Here is a 20565-nt window from a genome sequence, read left to right on the forward strand (position 1 = left end):
TGGAAAGGTTGTAAAAAAAATGATCTATAAAAATTAAGTGTTGTGATTCAGATTTTAGGATTACTTTAAAAATACGTTTTAGGAGGTAATTTGGTAAAATTGGAAAACAAAAGGGTCTCTCATCTGTCTAAAGCACAGTGGAGCCTGAATAGATTCAAAGCTCAGCATAAGATGCTCCATAAGTGTGGCAAAACTGGGCAAATCAGGACTCTTATTTTTCTCCTCTTAATTTGTTCTTCTCTTCAGAAAAGCCAAGCCTAAGGTTGATGGTGTGTTAAATGGAAAGCCCTACAGCTGAGGGAGCTGTTTAGAAGGTACACCAGGTTAAAACACATTAATAAACATAAATATGGATAGTGTGCCATCTGTAGGCAAAAACTCATATTACAGTGCTGGTGCTATGATATAAATTACTATTTTCCATCACACTGGATGACACCTAGTGGTGTAAAAACATAATATTCCAAGCGACAGATTGCAATGGAGACTTAAGCCATGCCACAGAGCATAAAATTCCTGAGGTCTGTACTGTAGGTCCCACTACCCTGCTCACAACCAAGCTGGTCTATTTAAAAACTGTACTTAACCTTCCACTCACATTCATAAATTCCAGGCGAGAGTTCAAAGTAAAAGTACTTCATAAAAAAACTGACATTGGTATGATTCTCTTATGATTCAAATAGTTAGTTTTTAAGATGTCAACCCATATTTTGAAGACACTCAATGTGATATCTTGTTTTATATTTCCTGTTGAAGCTTCAAAAATGAATTCAACTTGTTGCTTATTTTACATTTTCCTGTCATAGCTAACTTACGGGGTCACTAAAGGATTTGATTTGTGAGAGCGTGTTTTCTAAAAAGAAAACTAAACACTTTATAGTGTTCACTGCTATAACCACAATCTGAAAGTACCATGTACTGCATTTCCAGTCAGATGCACTGTATTTCAATACACTATTGCTGGTATGTTACTCTATAAAACCCGTCATGCATTTTTTTTGCAGTGTGCACTCTATTAATACACAGAACAATGTCATGTCAATTGGTACTTTTTAGAAGGGGTGAGCTATACAAGTTTAATGAGACACTACAACAGACAAGGGGAACTGGAAGGAGGAATTGCTGTACTGGAGGCTATTATTACCATGACAGATGGAGAGCAAATTGGTAATGGCAAGTGTTTGTTAATTGAACAAAGGGATTACAAAAAAACACATAGATTTAACATTGCTGTCACTAGAAATTGTATCTATGACCTTCAAGGCCAGCCAACCCCCCAAAACAAGTACCACTGCAGGCTGCTGTTTATACTACCAACAGACAGGTAGCATAACAAGTCAGGGCTCAACAGATGCAATTTTACTTTAAATTGTTGACCGCTACTCACAGAGGATCGGGATTCTTGGCATTCTTCTTCGTAATCTGGGTTTACCTGTGAAAACAATACCTTAAGGTAAAAACCAATATAAACGATATCGCATGGATCTGTCCACTTGTAGAAGACAGACTAAGACAACAGCTAAACTGTGACAGGAATAAAAAAAATTGGCTTGGAACTGAAGTTTGAGAGACTGCTTCCTTGCTTTCTTATAGAACAATCACCTAGAAAACATGAACTAACGCGGAAAACAAAGTTGACTGCAAACAGAACAATAAATGAGATCTACTCGGAATACAGAAACATTTTTGGGGAATCCAGTGTTATGAACTAAAGGGCAATGTGACAGGATCAGGCACTGTGTCGTACCTCCATTACATGATGCAACAGGCAGCACCAACTAGAGTGAACTATAAGTGGCCCGTCGCACAGAAAATTGAGTTGTATCTCTTACCTCTGCTGCCAGGTAGTGGCCAGTGGCTAGGTGCTTAAATCTGAACAGACTGTTCCAGTAACCAGCACCACCTCTACAAGGGTCATGCTGGACAACCTTTTAAAAGAAAATAATTGAAAATAAATTAGAAAACTCATAGCTGCTACAAAAAAACCCCCGAAAAGCCTGTCAGAAAGAGATGCTCCCCTCCAAACCACACCTTCCTTTCCAAGTGAAAAGGGCAAGTTAACAATAATGCCAACAACATCCTCCCATTGAAACGTACCAGAATATCCCCCAAATAATTAGTGCGGTTCTTTGCACAATTCAGTGTTGATCAGTTTTTTTATGGGTTGAGATCCCTGCGCATGTTTTTAAGTTTTATTTTACGATACGAAAAAGCCAGCTCTTCAGCAGTTGCTCACCTCCACCTCCCATAGAGCTTTCGAGCTGGTTGCTGAGGTAGCTGATTGGCGTCCTGTGGTCCTGAGGAACACGTACTGCTTCTTACGATGTTCGTCGCAGGTCAGAAACTTTTCCTGCTCTGCGTGGAACAGCCGCACTACATCTCCCTGAGACAAGTGGGAAAAGTGAACTGATTACCACAGATTACTTGAAACTTTACAGGAACAAAGCTTAAAAAGCACACAATTCAGGATATAACTAAAAGAAAATATTCAGGTGCAAAGTCCAAAAGGGCACTAGAAATTAGCAACAAGTTTCAGTAATCACACAAAGAATCAGCTACCTGGTGGCAAAAAGAAGCTGGTCATGATCTGTCCAAGTGTAAAAGAGGCAAAAATGTACCAGCCATATATATATATATTTGTGTCTAAATATTTATATACTGTATATAATGAAATCCTGCACAGGCATGTGGTTTCTGATATGGATTCATTCCAGGTTCATCCGATATAAGATGAAGTGTAAAGAAAACCCAGGGTAAGTGCGTGAAAGACTTTGAAGTAGTCTATTGTAGTCTCATAAGAGCTACTGTAGTGTGGTCAGGGGTTTATTAAAATTAGAACTAAAACCAGCCACCAAGTTCAAAACACAAAAACCTCTCACCCCTTTTAAAATAACCTCTTTGTTGTCACTCCACTTCATGAACAGAACTATCTTCCAGCTAGTATTACAGTTCACAGAGTTCACCTGAAAAAGTAAAGAGAAAGGATAAAAGTGATATAGCAAATTAAAGAATGTTCACCAAAGTGGAGCTGAATTTCAAAATGAAAAAAACACTCATTAATATCGGTCTATCACTTAACAACACAGTTAAATCGAAAGCTTAGAAATCTGGTGCTTATGGTACAACATGCCCCTATGGATTTTTTCATTTTTAACAATGTTATGAAGTTAATTTTTCACCTGGCTTGTAAGCATTTGTTATCTTTAATAGTCCTCCATAGTTCATGTTAAACAAGACAATCGCATTTTGCGCAAGTTTTTTTAAAAATCTATTAATGTTTCAAGTAATTTAATCAATTTTGTGGAAAGCTAGTCAAATAAAATTAAAGCAATTTATGTTCACTGATTCACTGATTTTGTGGCTCACCTGATGCCAATGGTTATGCTACAGAGTACTTTTCCGGCCAACAGTGATGTTTGCGCAATAATAAATAAATCCTCTTCATTTCATGCCTTGGGTAGTATAAACAAGGCTTCAAAGGTTTCATTTTTTAACAAAATACCAGAACAATGAATACCTAGATGAAACAAAAGCTTTCTAAAGCCCTTCATAAACATGATGCAATATGTTTCAAAAGTTTCGTTTTGTTTCCTAGTAAAAAAAAAAGTCCACACTCTAAGGCAAGCCTAAAAAAGGCCATTTTCCTTGTACAAAGTGGGAAACTTGGGAAAACTATAGACATACCTGTTGATCTAGGATAAACCACTACACTTTTATAACATTTATTTTACATTACCATTCATTCTTTTCTTTTTTCATTCATACCTTGTCTGCTTATTCATAAAAAGTTCAGAAAGGGGGGTGGGGGTGGGGCTCTTGCAAATTTCCTCTACACAGCTAAATGTTGCATGTAACAAATTCATCTTCAACTTGCAAAGGAATGCAGGAGCTTGCTGGTTCAGGTGCATCCTTGACTGGGATAAGAAATTAACAACAGGCAGCCCACTGAAGCTAAGCAGATGTGAGCCTGGTCAGTCCCTGGATTTGAGACCTCCTGGGAAAAGAATTAAGGTTGCTGCCGTAAGTGGTGTTATTGGGGCCAGTAGGTGGCGTTCACCCTGTGGTCTGTGTGGGTCCCAATACCTCAGTATGGCGACGGAGACACTACATTGTAAAAAGGCATCGCCCTTCAGATGAGACGTACAACTGAGGTCCTGACTTTCAGTAGTCACTAAAAATCTCATGGCCTTTCTCAAAAAGAGTAGGGGTGTTATTCCTGTGTTTTGGCCAAACTACCCATTCGCCTTTACCAATCATGGCCTCCTAATAATCCCCATCTATGAATTGGCTTCATCACTCTGTTCTCTTCCCCACCGATAGCTGGTATGTGGTGAGCGTTCTGGCGCACTATGGCTGCCATCGCATCATCCAGGTGGACACTGCACATTGGTGGTGGTGGAGGGGAGTCCCCATTACCTGTAAAGTGCTTTGAGTGGAATGTCCAGAAAAGCGCTATAATTGCTTGCATTTATATTATTATTAATAAAACATAAATAGGACACCTCTACACACCTCATTGCACCCTGGGTTGTCTACCAGTTGGTGACTGCTGGCGTGCAGGGGCTGTCCAGCATTCACAGGGTTCAAGACCACCTTGTCTCCTATCACCACCTGCACAGACAAAAGCAATCATCTTCACCCTCTCCGCTGCTCTGCAGAACAGAACACTCACACCCGGCAGAGACTTACTTGAAAGCCACGATTTCATTGGAGAGTTGTACAACCATGTCATCTAACAGGCAGATTAGAAACTTGTGCTTTTTATTATAAGAAATAAATTGAGGCTTACAGCAAAAAAAAAACTCCCACATGCAATAATATGTACTACAAATAAAAGCAACGTTAACTTGGCTGAATGAATACTCCCAAGTTCTGAAACAAACCAGCTCCAAAGACATTATACTTCCAAGGAAAAAGACGTTTGTTTTCTTTAGCGTTATTGTTTACTACAGCAGTCAAATCCCTTACCCACTGGTATTTATGAGACGTAACAAAATTAATGTCTGAATAGTTGTTAAGCATTCAGGAAAATGACTGGAGTTTTTTTTAAATGCATCTAACAGAATCAACACTAGGGGTCAGAGTTCCAAAACAGGGAAAAAAGATAAATAAAATATTCCAGTCAAACAGAGGATGCCAGAATGAATTACTCCTGTAGACTCCATTCTCATTACGGAACACAACATACAAAGAAAAATCAGTCCAATTAGACAAATTCAAGATGACACACCAACGCTTCTATAGTATAGTATAAAAAGAGTTCTATAGTAGAAAAAGAGATGGTAGAATAATGTGCCACAAGGTTTTGGAAGGTCTGATGTATTCCAGAATCGAGATTCCCATTGGCCACCTCGGTTTGTCCCCGTTTAACATGTCAGTGGGACAAACCAAGACCCTTCATTAAGGTCAATCTGATCCATCAGCAAACCTTCAATTCATGTGCTGAATTATGGAACGTCAAATAAATCATGTGAATCAAAAATGTATCCAATAAATGTATTCTAGAATATGGTGTGAGCAGAACTCCATTTTCCATTTTCTGGAGCTGGAGCCTGTCCTGGCAAGAAACGGGCACCAGGCAGGGTACACCCTGGGTGGGACACCAGTCCATCACTGGATGGATACGGACACATACAAACACACCTATGGCCAATTTTCCCAGTAGCCAGTTAACGTACAAGTCCTTGCACTATGGGAGGAAACCAGAGCACTTGGAGGGAACCTAAGCGAACACTGGGAGAACATACAAACTCCATGCAGACGGCACCACAGGTGGGAAATTAAACCCCGCACTGCGAGGCAGCAACGCTAACCACTGCGCCACCATGCTGCCCCAGAAGAGGAATGAAGATATTGAAATCCAGTTTATTCAAATTACCTGAGGGGTTCCGTGGTGAGGAAATGGCTATAAATCTGTCCCTCAAAAGATCTTTTCAACCATTTCCAATGTATGTATATAACCCCAGCATTAACGTAACTTACGCTGTCCCCAATTGAGCGCAGTTTGTAGAAGGGCTGGATGTAGAACCAGGAACCCTCATTCCCCGCAGCGTCTAGCGTCACTCTCATGGCATTCTTCTCCAGCAGGGCAGGCAGCCGCTTGTTCACGGTCAGGTACTTATTGCTTTTCAGGTGTAACAGCTGAAACACAAGGATGCGGAACATGACCTATAAAAGCTACAGCTAACACAACATATAGGGCTAAACACAAGGGCTTATTGTGCAACTTCAGTCTGAAAAGGTTTAGACTTATCAAAAATAAATATAACTTAAGGGTCGTCTATGGATCCGGACTTTACAAGCAGTGTAACCGAGTGCCACTGGGACAGGGAGTATTTCAGCCGGCTAGGGCTCCCTGAGTTTTCAGAGTCTAGGGTGCCAGTGAGTTTGCAATGACATCAGCGAGACAAGCTGCTCTGCCAGTAAGGCACTGTGGAAATCCGGGAAAGCCAAGAAAAGACAACTCCGACAGGAGGGAATGTTAAAGGATTGAGGCCACAGGTCCTCCATCTTCCCATGCATTACAGAGGATGTGGCTATAAAGCAGAGTGGACACATATTTGGAGATTTCAAATTCAAGGCATAAGAAACAGAACAGAACTCTAAGCTCCATATTCACAGTAAATACATTTAATGTGAAGGACATATCATCTCCGTTTTGGACTATAGATGCCATACATGTTAAAAAAAAGCAGTTATTAAGTCATATAAGGCACTTTCAACTTTCTGAATATTCAGGCTAACCAAATGCATCTGGAAAAGCATTTCAAAGCTCCTGTCACTACAAAACAATACATGTATTCAAACTCATTGTACCAGATGACTCTGCTGATTCAAACATGATGCATACAACAATTATGTATAAAAAAAAATCCTTGCTGCATATTCCACATAGCATCTTTCTCAAAGTAAAATGCACCTCTTTTATCCGCTGTGTAGAAAAACCTGACCACTGGTGTTCTGTGTCTATTAACTTGAATATTTGCTTTATTAGAAAATATGAGCACAACATAAATCCACAAACAAGAAACAAAAGTATTTTGTGCCTCTATTTGCATTATTAGTGTCAGCTGTATTTTTTTTTTCAACTTCATAACAGGGACAGAGGAAAGATAAGAAAGTGTAATAGCAATGCTACAGAACACAAACACAAGGACGACTTCACTGAAAATGGTGAAGTGACTGTGTTAACACAGTTTCAGATGAGCTATTTCAGGCCATCTACTTCCCCTATCTAAGTTCTGGTGATAGGTCCCAAGGCCAGGGGAAATCCTTTGAGTACAAGCACTAGCTACTCTTGCGACGCACATGCTTTGACAAGTCAGTGATCAGGAAGATCGATACTTCTCTCTCTGTTGTAGCTATGGTGGGGCTCAGTAAGGACAAAATGTCCATCACTTTAAGGACTGCTGAACAGAATAGAGCTGTATTAAGGAAAAAACAGACTTACAATAAATGATGATTTTAACATGCACTGGTATCTATGTATGGACACCCCTTTTCCAACAAAAGGTAATGGTGTACTTATATAAAAAAGAGGCGATTTACACTTCCCTGTATTTTTCCTCATAATATAAAAAAAAAGATTTAGCAAGGTGCACATGGATACAGAAACAAACCACAACATATTAGATGGTATTAATGAAAGTTCGTAGGCTTCATTTCTTGATGTTTCAATATCTTGGGTTTTTTATTCCGATATTTAACCAGATGTGTCAGTTGAGAACCAATTCTTATTGACAATGAGTTTGGAGAACCATTTATACAGCTGCGCAGAGGAAAGGGCTGTACTGGAGCAATCTGACTGAAATACCTTGGCTCAAGGGCTCGTTTATCTAGAATTTAAACTTATTTCTCTCTGGTCAGGAGTCCTAACTACTACTCCACACTGCCACCTTTATTTGCTTTGTTACCTCTTTAGCGTTACAAAATATTTAACAGGCTAAAGGCTTAATCTTTATAAAAAGGTTAAAGGTTAACTTCCAAATTGCCAGTTGACAACAGAATACACACGTGTGTAGTAAAAATAAGTCAGGAAGGCTAATACTGTTCTTACCTGAATGACATTTCCGTACTGTATAACTGTTCCCAGCAGCTTTCTGTTTTCAGACTCATTTTGCTTCTTTTCTAAATCAGCAGCGTGCTACAGCAGGAAGAAAACAGCGAAGTATTAAAATACATATTCCACTAGTGTGTTCAAAAGGATTTTCACCTCAAAAGAACAACTTGCAGATTTACCATACTTGGGCAAATCATCGTATGTTGTTATTTTTTAAATGCGTTATGAAAAATACTGTATCAGTGTGCTGGTTATGGATTTTTTGGTCAATGGACGTTGAGACAAGTGTCATGAATCTGTGCTCACTGGTTCCTGTTACCGAACTGTTTTCCTCTCTTTTATTATCCTTTACCAAGCAAGCTTGAATGAAACTCTAGAAGAATGGCAGGGAACAGAAGAAGCAGACAGCTGGAATGGCAACAGCCTCATCAATGCTGCTGAGGAAAGCACAGCTCTTGCTGGTACATCTTGATCCGACTCTGCCTGGTCTGTGCCAGGGGCACTGCGTGTTCTTGGCTAACTCTTCTGTGTCACAAAGGAGCTAATGTGACTAGATTTAAACCTGTTGCCAGTGGGATGTCACAAGGTACAGCAGAGACCCTAAGTCATTCTCATTTGCTTTTTTCAAAAAAAGGCACACCTGAAAGCGTGTCCAAAAAAGATCTTACTATTGGCCTCAAATGTTTTACAAGAAGGCTTTTAACACAGTGGTAAGAGAGCACCTAATATTTATTTTTATTTAAGCTATAATGTTTTAGACAGCTGAAGAAAATCTAAACAGGGAAAAGCTTCATTGAGTTCTAAGATGTCTTAAGTGCTAATCGTTTACTTATTGTAAACTGTGAAGCTTTAGGGTTTTTTTAAATGCGCTGTAAAAAAAGGCACAAAGTGTTTAAATATTTTAACACTGTCCCTTAACCACCTGTAGGTTGTGCCGATCATAGACCGAGCTTGAACAGGAATGTCAGTAACAGCCCATAATCATAAATTATAAAGGTCCACAAAATCAAATTTTATATGAACATTGTGAAATGCTTCTTTTGCTCCAAAGAAACTCAGAACTACGTTTTTAGGTGTGTAAACTGTGTATTTAATTTAAAAGTTGTTCAAAATACAGCTTAGTTGGTGGTTTCTAATTCAGCTTGAAATATGTTCTGAATCTGCATGCCGGGAAGAGACAGAACAAAATGCATAATACTGGAATTATAATAATCCTGGGACCAATCATATCCTGCATTCCTCCTGTGATGGGATTGCTGGCCAGGCTTACAGCATTTCAGCTGTGCCCTGAATAGTCTTATTCACAATGAAAATGCCTAAAGTGGTTCCCTTGTAAGACTCTCCTTATTTACTGTAGATGAAGTCACTGGCTTAAGCCCTCTGCCAGTGGAAATGTAACTCAAGGTCTCTGGCATACTATGCGATGAAAAGCATTACATTCTCAATGCAATGAAGGAAAAAAACTCACATGCAATTTATTCAAAAGCACTGCATCTGTTGTGCTGTTTCCTCCAGGTTTTGCAGCTTTCCAAAACTGCTTCTGTGCAGAATATCTGTTCATAGGACATAGTTTGAAGAGGCAGTCTGAAGGAACAGCAAAGAGAGGAAGGACAGTTAGTTCACTGTGATAACATTCATCAAACAACATGATATGATCTGTAATGGTAAACATAAACATAAACATTTTGAGGTGACAACCTTTATGCTTGAACTGTTCAAATGTATATTTGGAATACCGTGTCGTTAAAAAAAACAACACACCTCTATTAATTTTCTTAACCCCTTTCAAAAATAAGCAAAAGCTGTCTGAAATAACTAGATAATCTCATATAGCATCAGCACTCTGCTAGTGAGAACACAACACACAGGTACTGTTGTGACAATCACTACAAAAAATATTTAAAAGAGGACAAAAGGTTTTCCCAGATCCAGAAAATTATATATAATTATTCTTCCCCAAGAGGCCGCAAAATAGAATGTCAACCAATATTTCCTTAAACTGCAACCAAAACATTGGCCAACTGTGACAAAATGTTTAAATGTATTATTAACTGTGGGCTTAAAAGATGGAACCAGAAGATGAATAACCACATCTAATTTAGAATTAATATAATGGCAGCTATGTAATAACCTATATAGTATATTTGATTCAGTAGAAAACCTGTTAATATTTTTGCTTAAACAGAGCAGAAATCAATCCAGGAATCTCCTCAATACAAGTGTTGCTGTTGATACCTACTTTTTAAAAGAAGGGAATTTTACCCAACCATTAGTTATAAACCATTTACCTATTTGTTAGTAGAGAGTGTCTTATTTGTAAGAATATCTGTTTCCACAGAAAGAATGTTGGATGCATGCCTGTTCCACATGCCGAAATAATATCTGCACAAAATTATTGGTCTTAAACCGTGACTGGTCATCATTTTATTTGTTCTTCTGGCATTTTATTCTGGTATCAAACTGGGATAAATTGCCTGTGAATACAGTGTCCAACACAGTGTCACCCTTGTATAAAGCAAAGGAAATAATATGACTTTACAAAGTCATTTTTCAACAACTTCCTGTATAATAAAAGAAAACCAAACACCACTTCTCAATTCTACTGCACCTAATCTGACTGCAATTGTGGGACTGTGGCACCCAGCCAAAATCCCCGAGAGGAAGCAAGCATTTAAACGTCAAGCCAAAGCCCTCTGGAAACTCTTTCATTTAAATAGCTTAAGCAGGCTATTAATACATAACAGGGATCTGCCGATTTATCCCCAACACACTTGCACATCTCTCTACCCTGATGCTGAGCCCTCAATCCTTCTGGCCAAGCCTGAGTGGAGGACGCTGTGCAGAGCAGTATCGCAGAGAGACTGGACACGTGGGCGGTGGTGACAAAGGTTCCCAGCCATTTCTCAGGCACGCAACAGGACACTAACCGCGATGGACCTGACAGGAAGCACCAGATTCTGAGAACTTTCAATCGCATACCACTGCTCCTATCACAATGCCACAAGGTATCTAATCCAGAAACAGATTAGCCTCTATATACATCTGTATAGAGAGACAGCATGAGAGCTCAAAAAACAATTAAGATATTTGTTCCAAAAGGGACTCATGCAATCATGTTCAGAAGCTATCAAGTTAAATGTTTACAAAAGGTGGCGCACCATGGCCTAAATAGAAACAGGAAGCACAAATGATCTTGACCATGAAAATACTGAAGTAACACTTTTGCAAGCTGTAAGGCACAGGACAGCATCACACAGCATCCCATTTTGTTTTTGCATAGCAACTTCCATGCACAATTAGCCTAGTGTATCAGAAAGAATCCACGTACAACTGACGGATACAAACATACAACATTGATTGCCTACTGTATGTATGCACACTTAAGAAATTGTTAACAAGGAGCTTTTTTAAATAAAGTGCTGGCAGGACAATCAATAAGAGAGGCTTAATTGCCATGTGATCCACTATGCAAAACAGAAAGCAAACTCTAAATATACATATTAAAAGTATTTACAACCTGCTGCTGGCTTTAGAAAGCCATGGTTGTGGTGTATTTATACAATAGGTATTGGTGGCCCATTGGGGGAACACCACCTTAGCTTCTGATGTTTGCATCCAGTTCTAATGCACCACTGAACAGAAATGGTGTTAGATTAGGGAGCTGTATTGAAAATGTCGGTTATTTTCATACTGACAATGAGAAGCAGCCTAAGGGGAACTTTCCCTTATTTGCATGAAGAGTCAGTTAGATGAGCATAAACCTCTACTACTTTTAGAAACTAGGAACCTCCAGCTGCAAGGGATGCTCACCGCTTTTTGAACGATACAAAAGAAAGTTGTTTCGCTTCAATAAAGAACAGACCAGCGTATCACTGGTATAGTAATATACATACTGTAATATTCAACACAGATTTGTAAAAAAATTCCGAAGCCAAAGTCTGACTGCTTTTAAACTAACCGGTAAGAAAGGTGTATTTATCATTACAGTTCATCTGAAACAAAGGGCCCAACCATTTTTTTTTTAATTTTGAGAATGCAATTACTTTAAAACTACATTTACCTTTAAATGAAAGAAAGAACTTGAAAGAAGATTATGCTGAAGTTTTAAACGAATGAAGAAACCTTGTTTTACAAACGGGAGGTGAGTTTAAGTTGTTCCTTCAGTTAGACAAACTTAATTAATGATGTTCCAAATAACAGATAGTCTAGGTTATAAAAAGGACATTCAAAATCTATTTAAGATGTACAAGTATGGCATGCCACTAACTCTTTCACTTTCTGTTCAGAAGAATTCAGGAGGTTGTACCAGATATATCAAGGCCTAATCTGGCTGTAACATTCCATTTACATTTGAAAATATGGTGACCAGAACCAATTTACTAATATGCATGTTTAGCTTATGATGTCGGGTCAAGTATTCTCATTTATCCACCAGTACATCACTAACTCAAAGTTATTTCCCCAAGGTAAAGGTAGCAGTGCAGACACTGTAATTTTGCAGGGAGAGAGATGTAAACATGCCATATATAGCTCTGTCTGCTTTATTTCCTTTTTTCTTCATATTCTGCCAGCATATGCTACCTACAAGAAAAGTCTAGTTCAATATGCAAATCTTCATGTGTCCAAAACATTTATTCTACAGTAAATAGCTTTGAGGTACATTGTAACATGAGTGAAAGAAAATAAAATTAGATGACTGACTCTGGTCACAGGCAGCATGGTGGCATAAAGGTTGGTATTGCTGCCTTGCAGCACTGGAGCCCAGGGTTGCTATCTGTGTGGGGTTTGTATGTTCTCCCCATGTTTGCTTTTGCTTCACTCTTTGCTCTTGGTGTCCAAAAACCAAAAACATGTTTAAATGGCTTCCGGGACAGTTGGCCCTGGTGTAAGTGTGTGCGTGTTTGTGCCTGTGTCTATGTGTGTCCCCTGTAATGGACTGGTGTCCCATCCAGGATCGATCTCCACTGCCTTGTGCCCATTCCTTACCAGAATAGGCTCTGGCTTCCCTGTGACCCAGAACTGGAAGAAGGGGTTAGACTCTTACACCCAAAGGTGAATGGCATTTCTGACATCAAGCCCCAGACTTCTTCACAAAACCCAGCAGCAAGTGGTTTGAGACCAGACTTGTGATGAGGGCTGCCTCATGGTGAGAGCTGTACTGCAGTGCTCATGAATTTTCAGATTTCCACATTACCCAAAACCAAAAGAACGCCGTCTTAAATGTCCTCAAATGGCTGATAGATTTGTAACAATATTAATCTTTCTTTTTTTCTTTACATCTGTCAGACATGGTTACGATTTGCTTTGGCAATTCATATCCATGTGGAGGTAAATGGAACTATGAAATCATTCATGCATTTAAATCCCAACTTTTTTTCAAAGAACCGAACAGGTCTTCTTAATACTGGACAGCAATTCAACATATTCCAACATTTGGTCTAATGAAAGCAGATCTGCTGAGGAAGATCTGACAAAAAGCCTTCTTTAGAGGTTTAAAACTGCACCAAAAAAAATCTTCCCTTCATTTCCTTGGTCTCCCCTTTCACTAGAAAGATCAGATCATCCTCTCCAGAAAAAAAAAGGGAAAAAAAATTGTCCGTCCTTCCCCATTCCAGCTGCAGCAGTGTTACCAAATAAGGGCAGTGAGAGTGGAAATCGGGTACAAACCCACCCAGCCTGCGTCCTTTCTAGCTCAGTTAGTCTGTTAATCAGAAACTACGAAACACAGATTTACATGATTTAACCTCAAATGGGAAAGCAGAGCCTGAACAGGGAGCTAAACGGAAACTGTAGGGAGAGAGGGAGGAGCTGGGGGGGGGGATCAGCCAAGATGTCCAAAACATTCTTCTTTTTTTTGCCCGTGTTGGAAGTCACTTTTGTTTCACTGAACTGAAGCAGGCAATAACAGAACTTGTATCCTGATAGAATTGGCACCAAAGCAAAACAGCTCTATACAGTAATAAGAGCATGATAAAGGAAACGGCAGTAGAGCTGCTATTGCCATCCAGGCAATTCTGATTTAAATCCGACAAAAAAACCAGATGAGAAAATGGCACTGTCACCTTACCCACTACTGGGAAGATCATTTGTAAGTCTCAGCACATCACCAATCAGTCTTGCCTGGGAGAGTGCCAGTTCTTTTTTTTTTTTTTTGAGGGGGGGGAAAGGGGCAGGTTACATATGTAAAAAGGGAAACCAGAAATTCTGAAATTGCAGAATTTTCTTAAGCACTCGACAGACATGATAACGCTTGAACCGATAATAGCACTATAGGGTAACTGTAAAAAAGAAAAAGCTCACAAAGTTCTGTATGAAACCCATTTCTAGACATGATCATTGTAAGGAAAATAAAGTACTACATACTGCACGCCAAATCAGCTCTCCTAGCAAATTCCGTGCACTCTCAACAGTCAGCATTCTGAATCACCCACATGTGCAGCAAGCTAAATTTGAATGACCTATAGTAGAGGATTAAGCTGAAAACCAGAAATCTTCTAGCCCTTCAGGACTGGAATTGTGTGCCCCTGATCTATAGTAATTATAATGCAACTAAATCCAACACTGTTGTCTTTTTCCTTTTTTATTTTTAAATCTTGGAAAGCAGTTAATAAACCCCAACTAACACATTAAACAAGGAGCTGAAATTAGTTTGTTTCCCATTCTTCTTACATGACATATACACTAAACAATAGGTGAAGCTCCATAAGAGGAGATCACACCGTCATCAAATTTCTGCTTAAATTGCTTGCTGCACTTACAAAAATGATGAATAGGAGGTAAATGTTCAGTACAAGGAAGAAGTAAGTCCTGCAGCTACCCTCAATAAGGCAGTCATAGAAAAACAGCTGCTGATACACTTAACTTCTACAGTATCGCCAGTACTGCAGTTCAAAGTGATAATACAGTACTGTATGTAAAAGTCTTTTGCGATCATGTACTGAAATTTAATCTCTGTGACCTCGACTTCAAAACATGACATTAGCTTTTGGAAATTACACCCGTAATCAGGCTATTTCTCTCAAATACCTGTTTGCAAAGCAAGAACTGGCTTTATGCCATGGACTACTTTATGCACAAAATCCATTGCTGAAGCCTTTTAAAGTCATTTTCAGATTATTTTTTGTTGCCTAAATAACAGGGTCTGTGGATTTGTCGTTTCGAGAGAGGACAATGGTCAGATATGCCAAGTCTTAATTCCTCTTTGCCAAATAGCATAGATGTCAAGGATCAAAACATTACTGTATTAGCTGAAGTGCTGTACATTTTACTACTACTGAAAAATCCCTATTTTTCTCTATGCTAAGCAATCCACTCAAATATGAGCTGAACATTTTCAAAAAGCTGAAAGCACCACAAAGCACTCCAACACACTACATAAGGGGTGAAACTTTGTTTGCAAATAAAGGCTAGAATCTGACTTTTTCCAAATGATTTTTGTAAACACTGCTTTGCAAACACTGCAGTGTTTGCAACAGAGAAGTAATTCCAACTAATATAATTAATATTGTTAGCACTAGTATTGATGGGTTAATACAATTTTTTAAAACTATTTGGTCACCTACAAATAGTTAAAAATACAAAGCTCTGTCAAAGGAATTTAAGTCCACTAGTGGATAGTTTTTATGACTTACAGCTTTCATTTACACAGGTCACTTATTTTTGTAAAGTGGATACTACATCTGGGAATATCTACAAAAGTATGTTCTCAGAATGATCTGGACTGTTTTCAGAAAGCAGTGGGTGGACGAGGATCCAGCAGAGGCTTATGAGCGATGAAGGATTAATAAGATTTATTAATTAAAACCTTCTCAGGTTCTTTTTGGCAAGGTTTTATAAGATCAAAACACAGAGTGGCAAAATACGCTGGCTATTTTCAGCATTTCATTTCCAAACTGAGAGTCAGTGCATTAATAAAAACAGACCTTCTGCTCCTCACAAAGACTTGATCAAGCTCAGCTTTAAAAGAAAGAATATCCATGCGCACACATTATGCATCGCATGCTACAGATACAGTAAAGCTGCACAGTTTCCAGTCTGCTCAAAGCCAATCAAATCCTCATCTCTATGGTCTTACAAAAATAGAATTTGAAAAAGTAAATACTTCACATTTTTTTCTGCAACACTTGCCCATGGAAAAAAAAAATTAAGCAAACATTGTCTGACGCAAATAAAGACTTGGCCTGCTTGCACTGCTTGTGGCTACCTCTCAACACTAAACAAGACCTCACATAAACATCCAAAAATCCTAAACATCTATTTCCAATTGATTAGATAGACCTGACCTTTGTCAACATTACCCACTTCAATCACTGCACATACTGTACATGTGATGGAGGTAACAGCCTGTACAGCACCAATGGTACGGTGGAGTTTCTGCACTGTTTCACTTTAAATTACATTGAATTTCTAATTTAACCTCCACACACACACTAGATCTTTAAATGCAAAGCTCACATTTTACACAGAAACTATGGTAACTAAACTGCCCTAATTCATGTAATCAGTGTTGTCAGGCTGGGGTTTAACTTCACTGCAGTAACACCAGAGAGGAGCTAGACCCCCATCAAAGCACAGCCACAAGAGCATACAACGATCTTCTGTGTGGTTATCACACACGCAGAAACAAACCTCTTCCCTTCCAAACTAGGCCTGCACACATGATGTAGTCAGGGTGGAAAAAATGAGAAAAATATAAACATCGACAACGGGCTTGGGCTTTATTTCAGAGGTACTAAACTGAATGAAGACATAATAGAAAAAAAAAGTTGTGAAAACCTTTTCTGCAAAGGTTTCAGAGGAACTACTTAAGGTAAAGAAATACTATTTTTAAAACAGCAACAAAAAAAAAAGATTCTCCTGGGAGTGTACTGAAGGAAACACACCTAATATTTATACCCATACTGTATATAAACATACCAAGCAATACAGAAAAGAGGGAAAAAATTGGGAATTCTAGATGCAAGTTTTACTTTAATACAGGCATCACAAAGAATAAAAAACCCAGATGTCTTGGATATAGATATATACCAGGGAAAGAAAAGCTTATCTAGACGTTCTTTTTCAAAAGTTTAAATGCCTTTACTACTATGTTGTTCAACTGTTTTATTGTTAAAGAGGTTTGGCTCAATCATCAAGCATAAAAGCAAAACCACAGGTGGAACATAGGCTCTCAGATCTCTAGCTTCAAAAGATGTTCATAAATTACTAATAGCTAACATGTAGCGGTTATCAAAGTGCAATGGCAGCACAAACTCGGACATTAAAGGTGCACAACAAACAATTCTTTCTTTAACAGGACCCCCTTTAATATAATATACAGTATTTCTGGTGCATGTATGTGACTCCAGATTATTAGGTATACTGGTCATAAATGTCTTTCAATGGTAAACTGTCATTCAAATGGTATTTTACCATGTGCTGTGTTCATAGCAAGCACCACAGCAGAGCACTTTGCAATGAGTCAGATTACAATAGGCCATCCAAAGGTTGACCAAATAATATCTGGAGCATTTCAAACAGCTAACAAAGGTCTATCATTTTGGTGAGAGTGGATTTGATGACTTCCCTTTTTAAAGAATCTCTTAAACATTTTAATTAAAGCTCTACTTCACTCTGAATGTTTCTAGCACGGCCTCCAGACAGAAGACTGCGTACTTAGCGCTTCAAAACAAGAACAAATTACTATCAAGCGCTGTCTTGGAAGAATAAAACATGGCGAGCTCCATGAAAAGAAGTACTAGCTCCATGCTGATAGATCATGCAGGGGAGTAATTGTTGGAACAGAAGTGATTTTCAGAAATAATCTTTTTCATATTCCACTGGTTTTAAAACAATATCATAATTTTATAATATTATTAAAAATGTTTGGAACAATTGAAGTCCATTTCCTCAGATTTTATTGAGCAGGACTATGAAGTTTGGCTCTGAGCCACCAGGATTCTCAATGGCTTTTTAAAATGATCATTATGGCATGTGCTGCCAACAATGAAAAGAGCCAAGAAGAGAATGAGAAAACATTAACTTTTTATGTTTAATGAATGGTTCTTATTAACAAGTGTTGGGTATTTCCAGTTATTGCATGCACCATTGTACCTAGCTTCCACTGCCGAGAGTACATACAGTACAGTAAACTGTATACTTAATATAAAGCAACAAAGGTTTTTCAGCCAAGAACATAATATCAAAGGGCTACATTCATGCTTTTGAGCCCAACATAGTATATCATAGGGCAAAAAATGAATAGATGTTGCCTATATTTTAAATATAAATCTGTAAGCAGGCATTCAAAGTTAAAATGCTAAATATCTAATGAAGCAAGAAAGAAATCAAATCATTCTCTATTCATCATCTGAACATATAAGTTATTTACAAAAAGGGCAAAATCTTTACAAAATTGTTATTTTTAGTAAAAACTTTGATGTTATTTCCCAAAGGAAAAACTACACTAAATATGTTAGTTCACGACTCCATAAATCACACAAAGTATTAATTCACACGAGCAACATATGGATAAACAACAACAGAAAGAGCAGACACTTGGCAGGACAAACTCTGCAGACTGCCCTGTGGCCTACATACACTAAAGCTATAAAAACGACTTTCAACTAGTTTACAGGCTGCATTTAGAACATTGTGTACAATTGTTACCATGTAAGAACATAAGAAGAGTACAAGAAAGGTTACAAACCTTTCAGCCCATTTAGCCTGTTTTGTATGAGTTAATTGATCTAAGCATTTCTTGAAAGAAACTGGGTAACAGTTTCAACAGCATGGCTGGATAGGTGTTTTTAACACTACCGGAATACAAGAGTATTCTATAGAAAAGATATTGCTGCTCTGGAAATCAGTCCAGAGAAGAGCAACCAGATACATTCCAGAGTTTAACAGAATATCCCACACTGATTGGCTAAAAGCAAACATACAGTATAGGTAAAGGTTTATTCCATGCAGAAAGAAAAGAAAACAGGCTCAACGTTTTGGCTGTGGAGCCTTCTTCAGGTGGATCCACAGGCCTCACCCTACAGGTGTAGTGAAGTCTCTTGTCTTTTCAGCATGGAATAAACCTTTTGCTGTCCCTTCGCAGCCTACACATGCTGACGTAGCTACTTACTTGAACTTCTAAAAGCAAAGATTACAGGAAGCCTGTCACTACTGAAAGTCCTTAAAGACATTGACAAAGTAAGAGCAGTGGACTCTTCTAGAATGAGCAATGAAACTTACATTAGGTCAGAAGGCACGTCTTTACCTAGACAGTTATGGGAGTTGTGGGGCCTTCTTTAAACAGATGCCATGTGACAATATCTGGTAGGTATTATGTAAAGTACCTTAAATAATTTGAAAATAAATTTATTTTATTTTGCACAGAAAACTGCAATTCTTACAGATCAGCCAATTTTAAAGATCAGTTTTTGGGTACAGAAAACGTTTTGTAAGAGGAATCCTTTTTCTCCCTAACTTTATGACACATATGACTGTGAAACTCATTAAATATAAATTAATTTAATAATTTCATCCAATTCTCAACTGCAGCTTTAAATAGTGATCTTAAAATGCACTACAAAGTACAGGACGCTATCAGCAGTTTTAAAAGTGCTATAAATACTGCTAATAATAAAAACAGTGCAAGTGTGGATTGGATTACTCTCCACTACAACCACCAAAACAGGATGTGCCTGTTTCTCAGATCTGCTACACTATTTTTCCAAGTAATAAATAAAACTGTAAACATGGCTCCAAATATATTACTAGCCCAGCAGTGCTGTAGTCCTCGTTGACAATCATAAATCAGGGTATAATTTTGATTACACTTTAATCTAGGACAGTTGGTGAACATGAGGTTAATTAGATTTGGCCATGATTCATTTCTAGATTGGAAACAGTTGCAGTTTAACAGCAACATTACCTCCTTGCATCTTTTCCAGGAAAATAATTTTGACGCCACTCTTCCATCACAAAAAATGTCTATGAAGTTCTAACGACTTGGTTTGCTGAAACCATATTTGGGAGAAAACAAACCTTAATACAGTATTGTACAACCACTTCTCTTTCAAACTATTGAGCATTCCCAAAGCAAACCCAGATATTGTCTTCTGGCAAGCCTCTCTCTCCAGCAGGAAAATAAAGAACAGGGCTGCTTACAAGTGTCACAAGCAGATGTGACAACAAAGCAACAGCAATTACAGCTTCAGAACTGACATCAGACCCGCAGGTGGAGTCGGAGACGGACAATCAAAGCTAGCAGAGCACCAGTCATGCAAGCTGAGCTCATCCCAAAATGGCCAGCATTTCAGGAACAGTCTACCCCTTCTAACAACATTAACCCTTCACTGCTCACACAAAGATTTTATAAAGAAAGCCTCAGCATTCTCCTGTCTTCCAGAAGGGTATGACAGAAGTACAATGAAGCGAAACTGGGAACCTCCGAGTTGTAAGATACTGTAAACCACTTTGCCTTTCTACATACAGGTTGGAACTCATTCTTGCCCCCATCAAGGTGGCCATTCTGC

The 20565-nt window shown here is 38.5% G+C and overlaps 1 protein-coding gene across 14 annotated transcripts in view; it reads right to left on the reverse strand.

Moving 5' to 3' along the window:
- Nucleotides 1–20565, reverse strand: part of itpr1b (inositol 1,4,5-trisphosphate receptor, type 1b) — a 139069-nt gene that overhangs the window by 104939 nt on the left and 13565 nt on the right. For all 14 annotated transcript variants that reach the window (XM_088636452.1, XM_088636450.1, XM_088636454.1 and 11 more), the window contains exons 4-11: nt 9528–9643; nt 8057–8143; nt 5983–6141; nt 4513–4611; nt 2880–2963; nt 2237–2383; nt 1833–1928; nt 1388–1432 (exon numbers count right to left, since the gene is read on the reverse strand). In XM_088636452.1, the coding sequence (XP_088492578.1) occupies nt 1388–1432; nt 1833–1928; nt 2237–2383; nt 2880–2963; nt 4513–4611; nt 5983–6141; nt 8057–8143; nt 9528–9643 (833 nt within the window). The remainder of the gene's footprint in view (nt 1–1387; nt 1433–1832; nt 1929–2236; nt 2384–2879; nt 2964–4512; nt 4612–5982; nt 6142–8056; nt 8144–9527; nt 9644–20565) is intronic.

Source organism: Lepisosteus platostomus, chromosome 6, assembly GCF_059453375.1.
Source record: "Lepisosteus platostomus isolate fLepPlt1 chromosome 6, fLepPlt1.hap1, whole genome shotgun sequence".
In the NCBI taxonomy this organism is placed as follows: domain Eukaryota; kingdom Metazoa; phylum Chordata; class Actinopteri; order Semionotiformes; family Lepisosteidae; genus Lepisosteus; species Lepisosteus platostomus.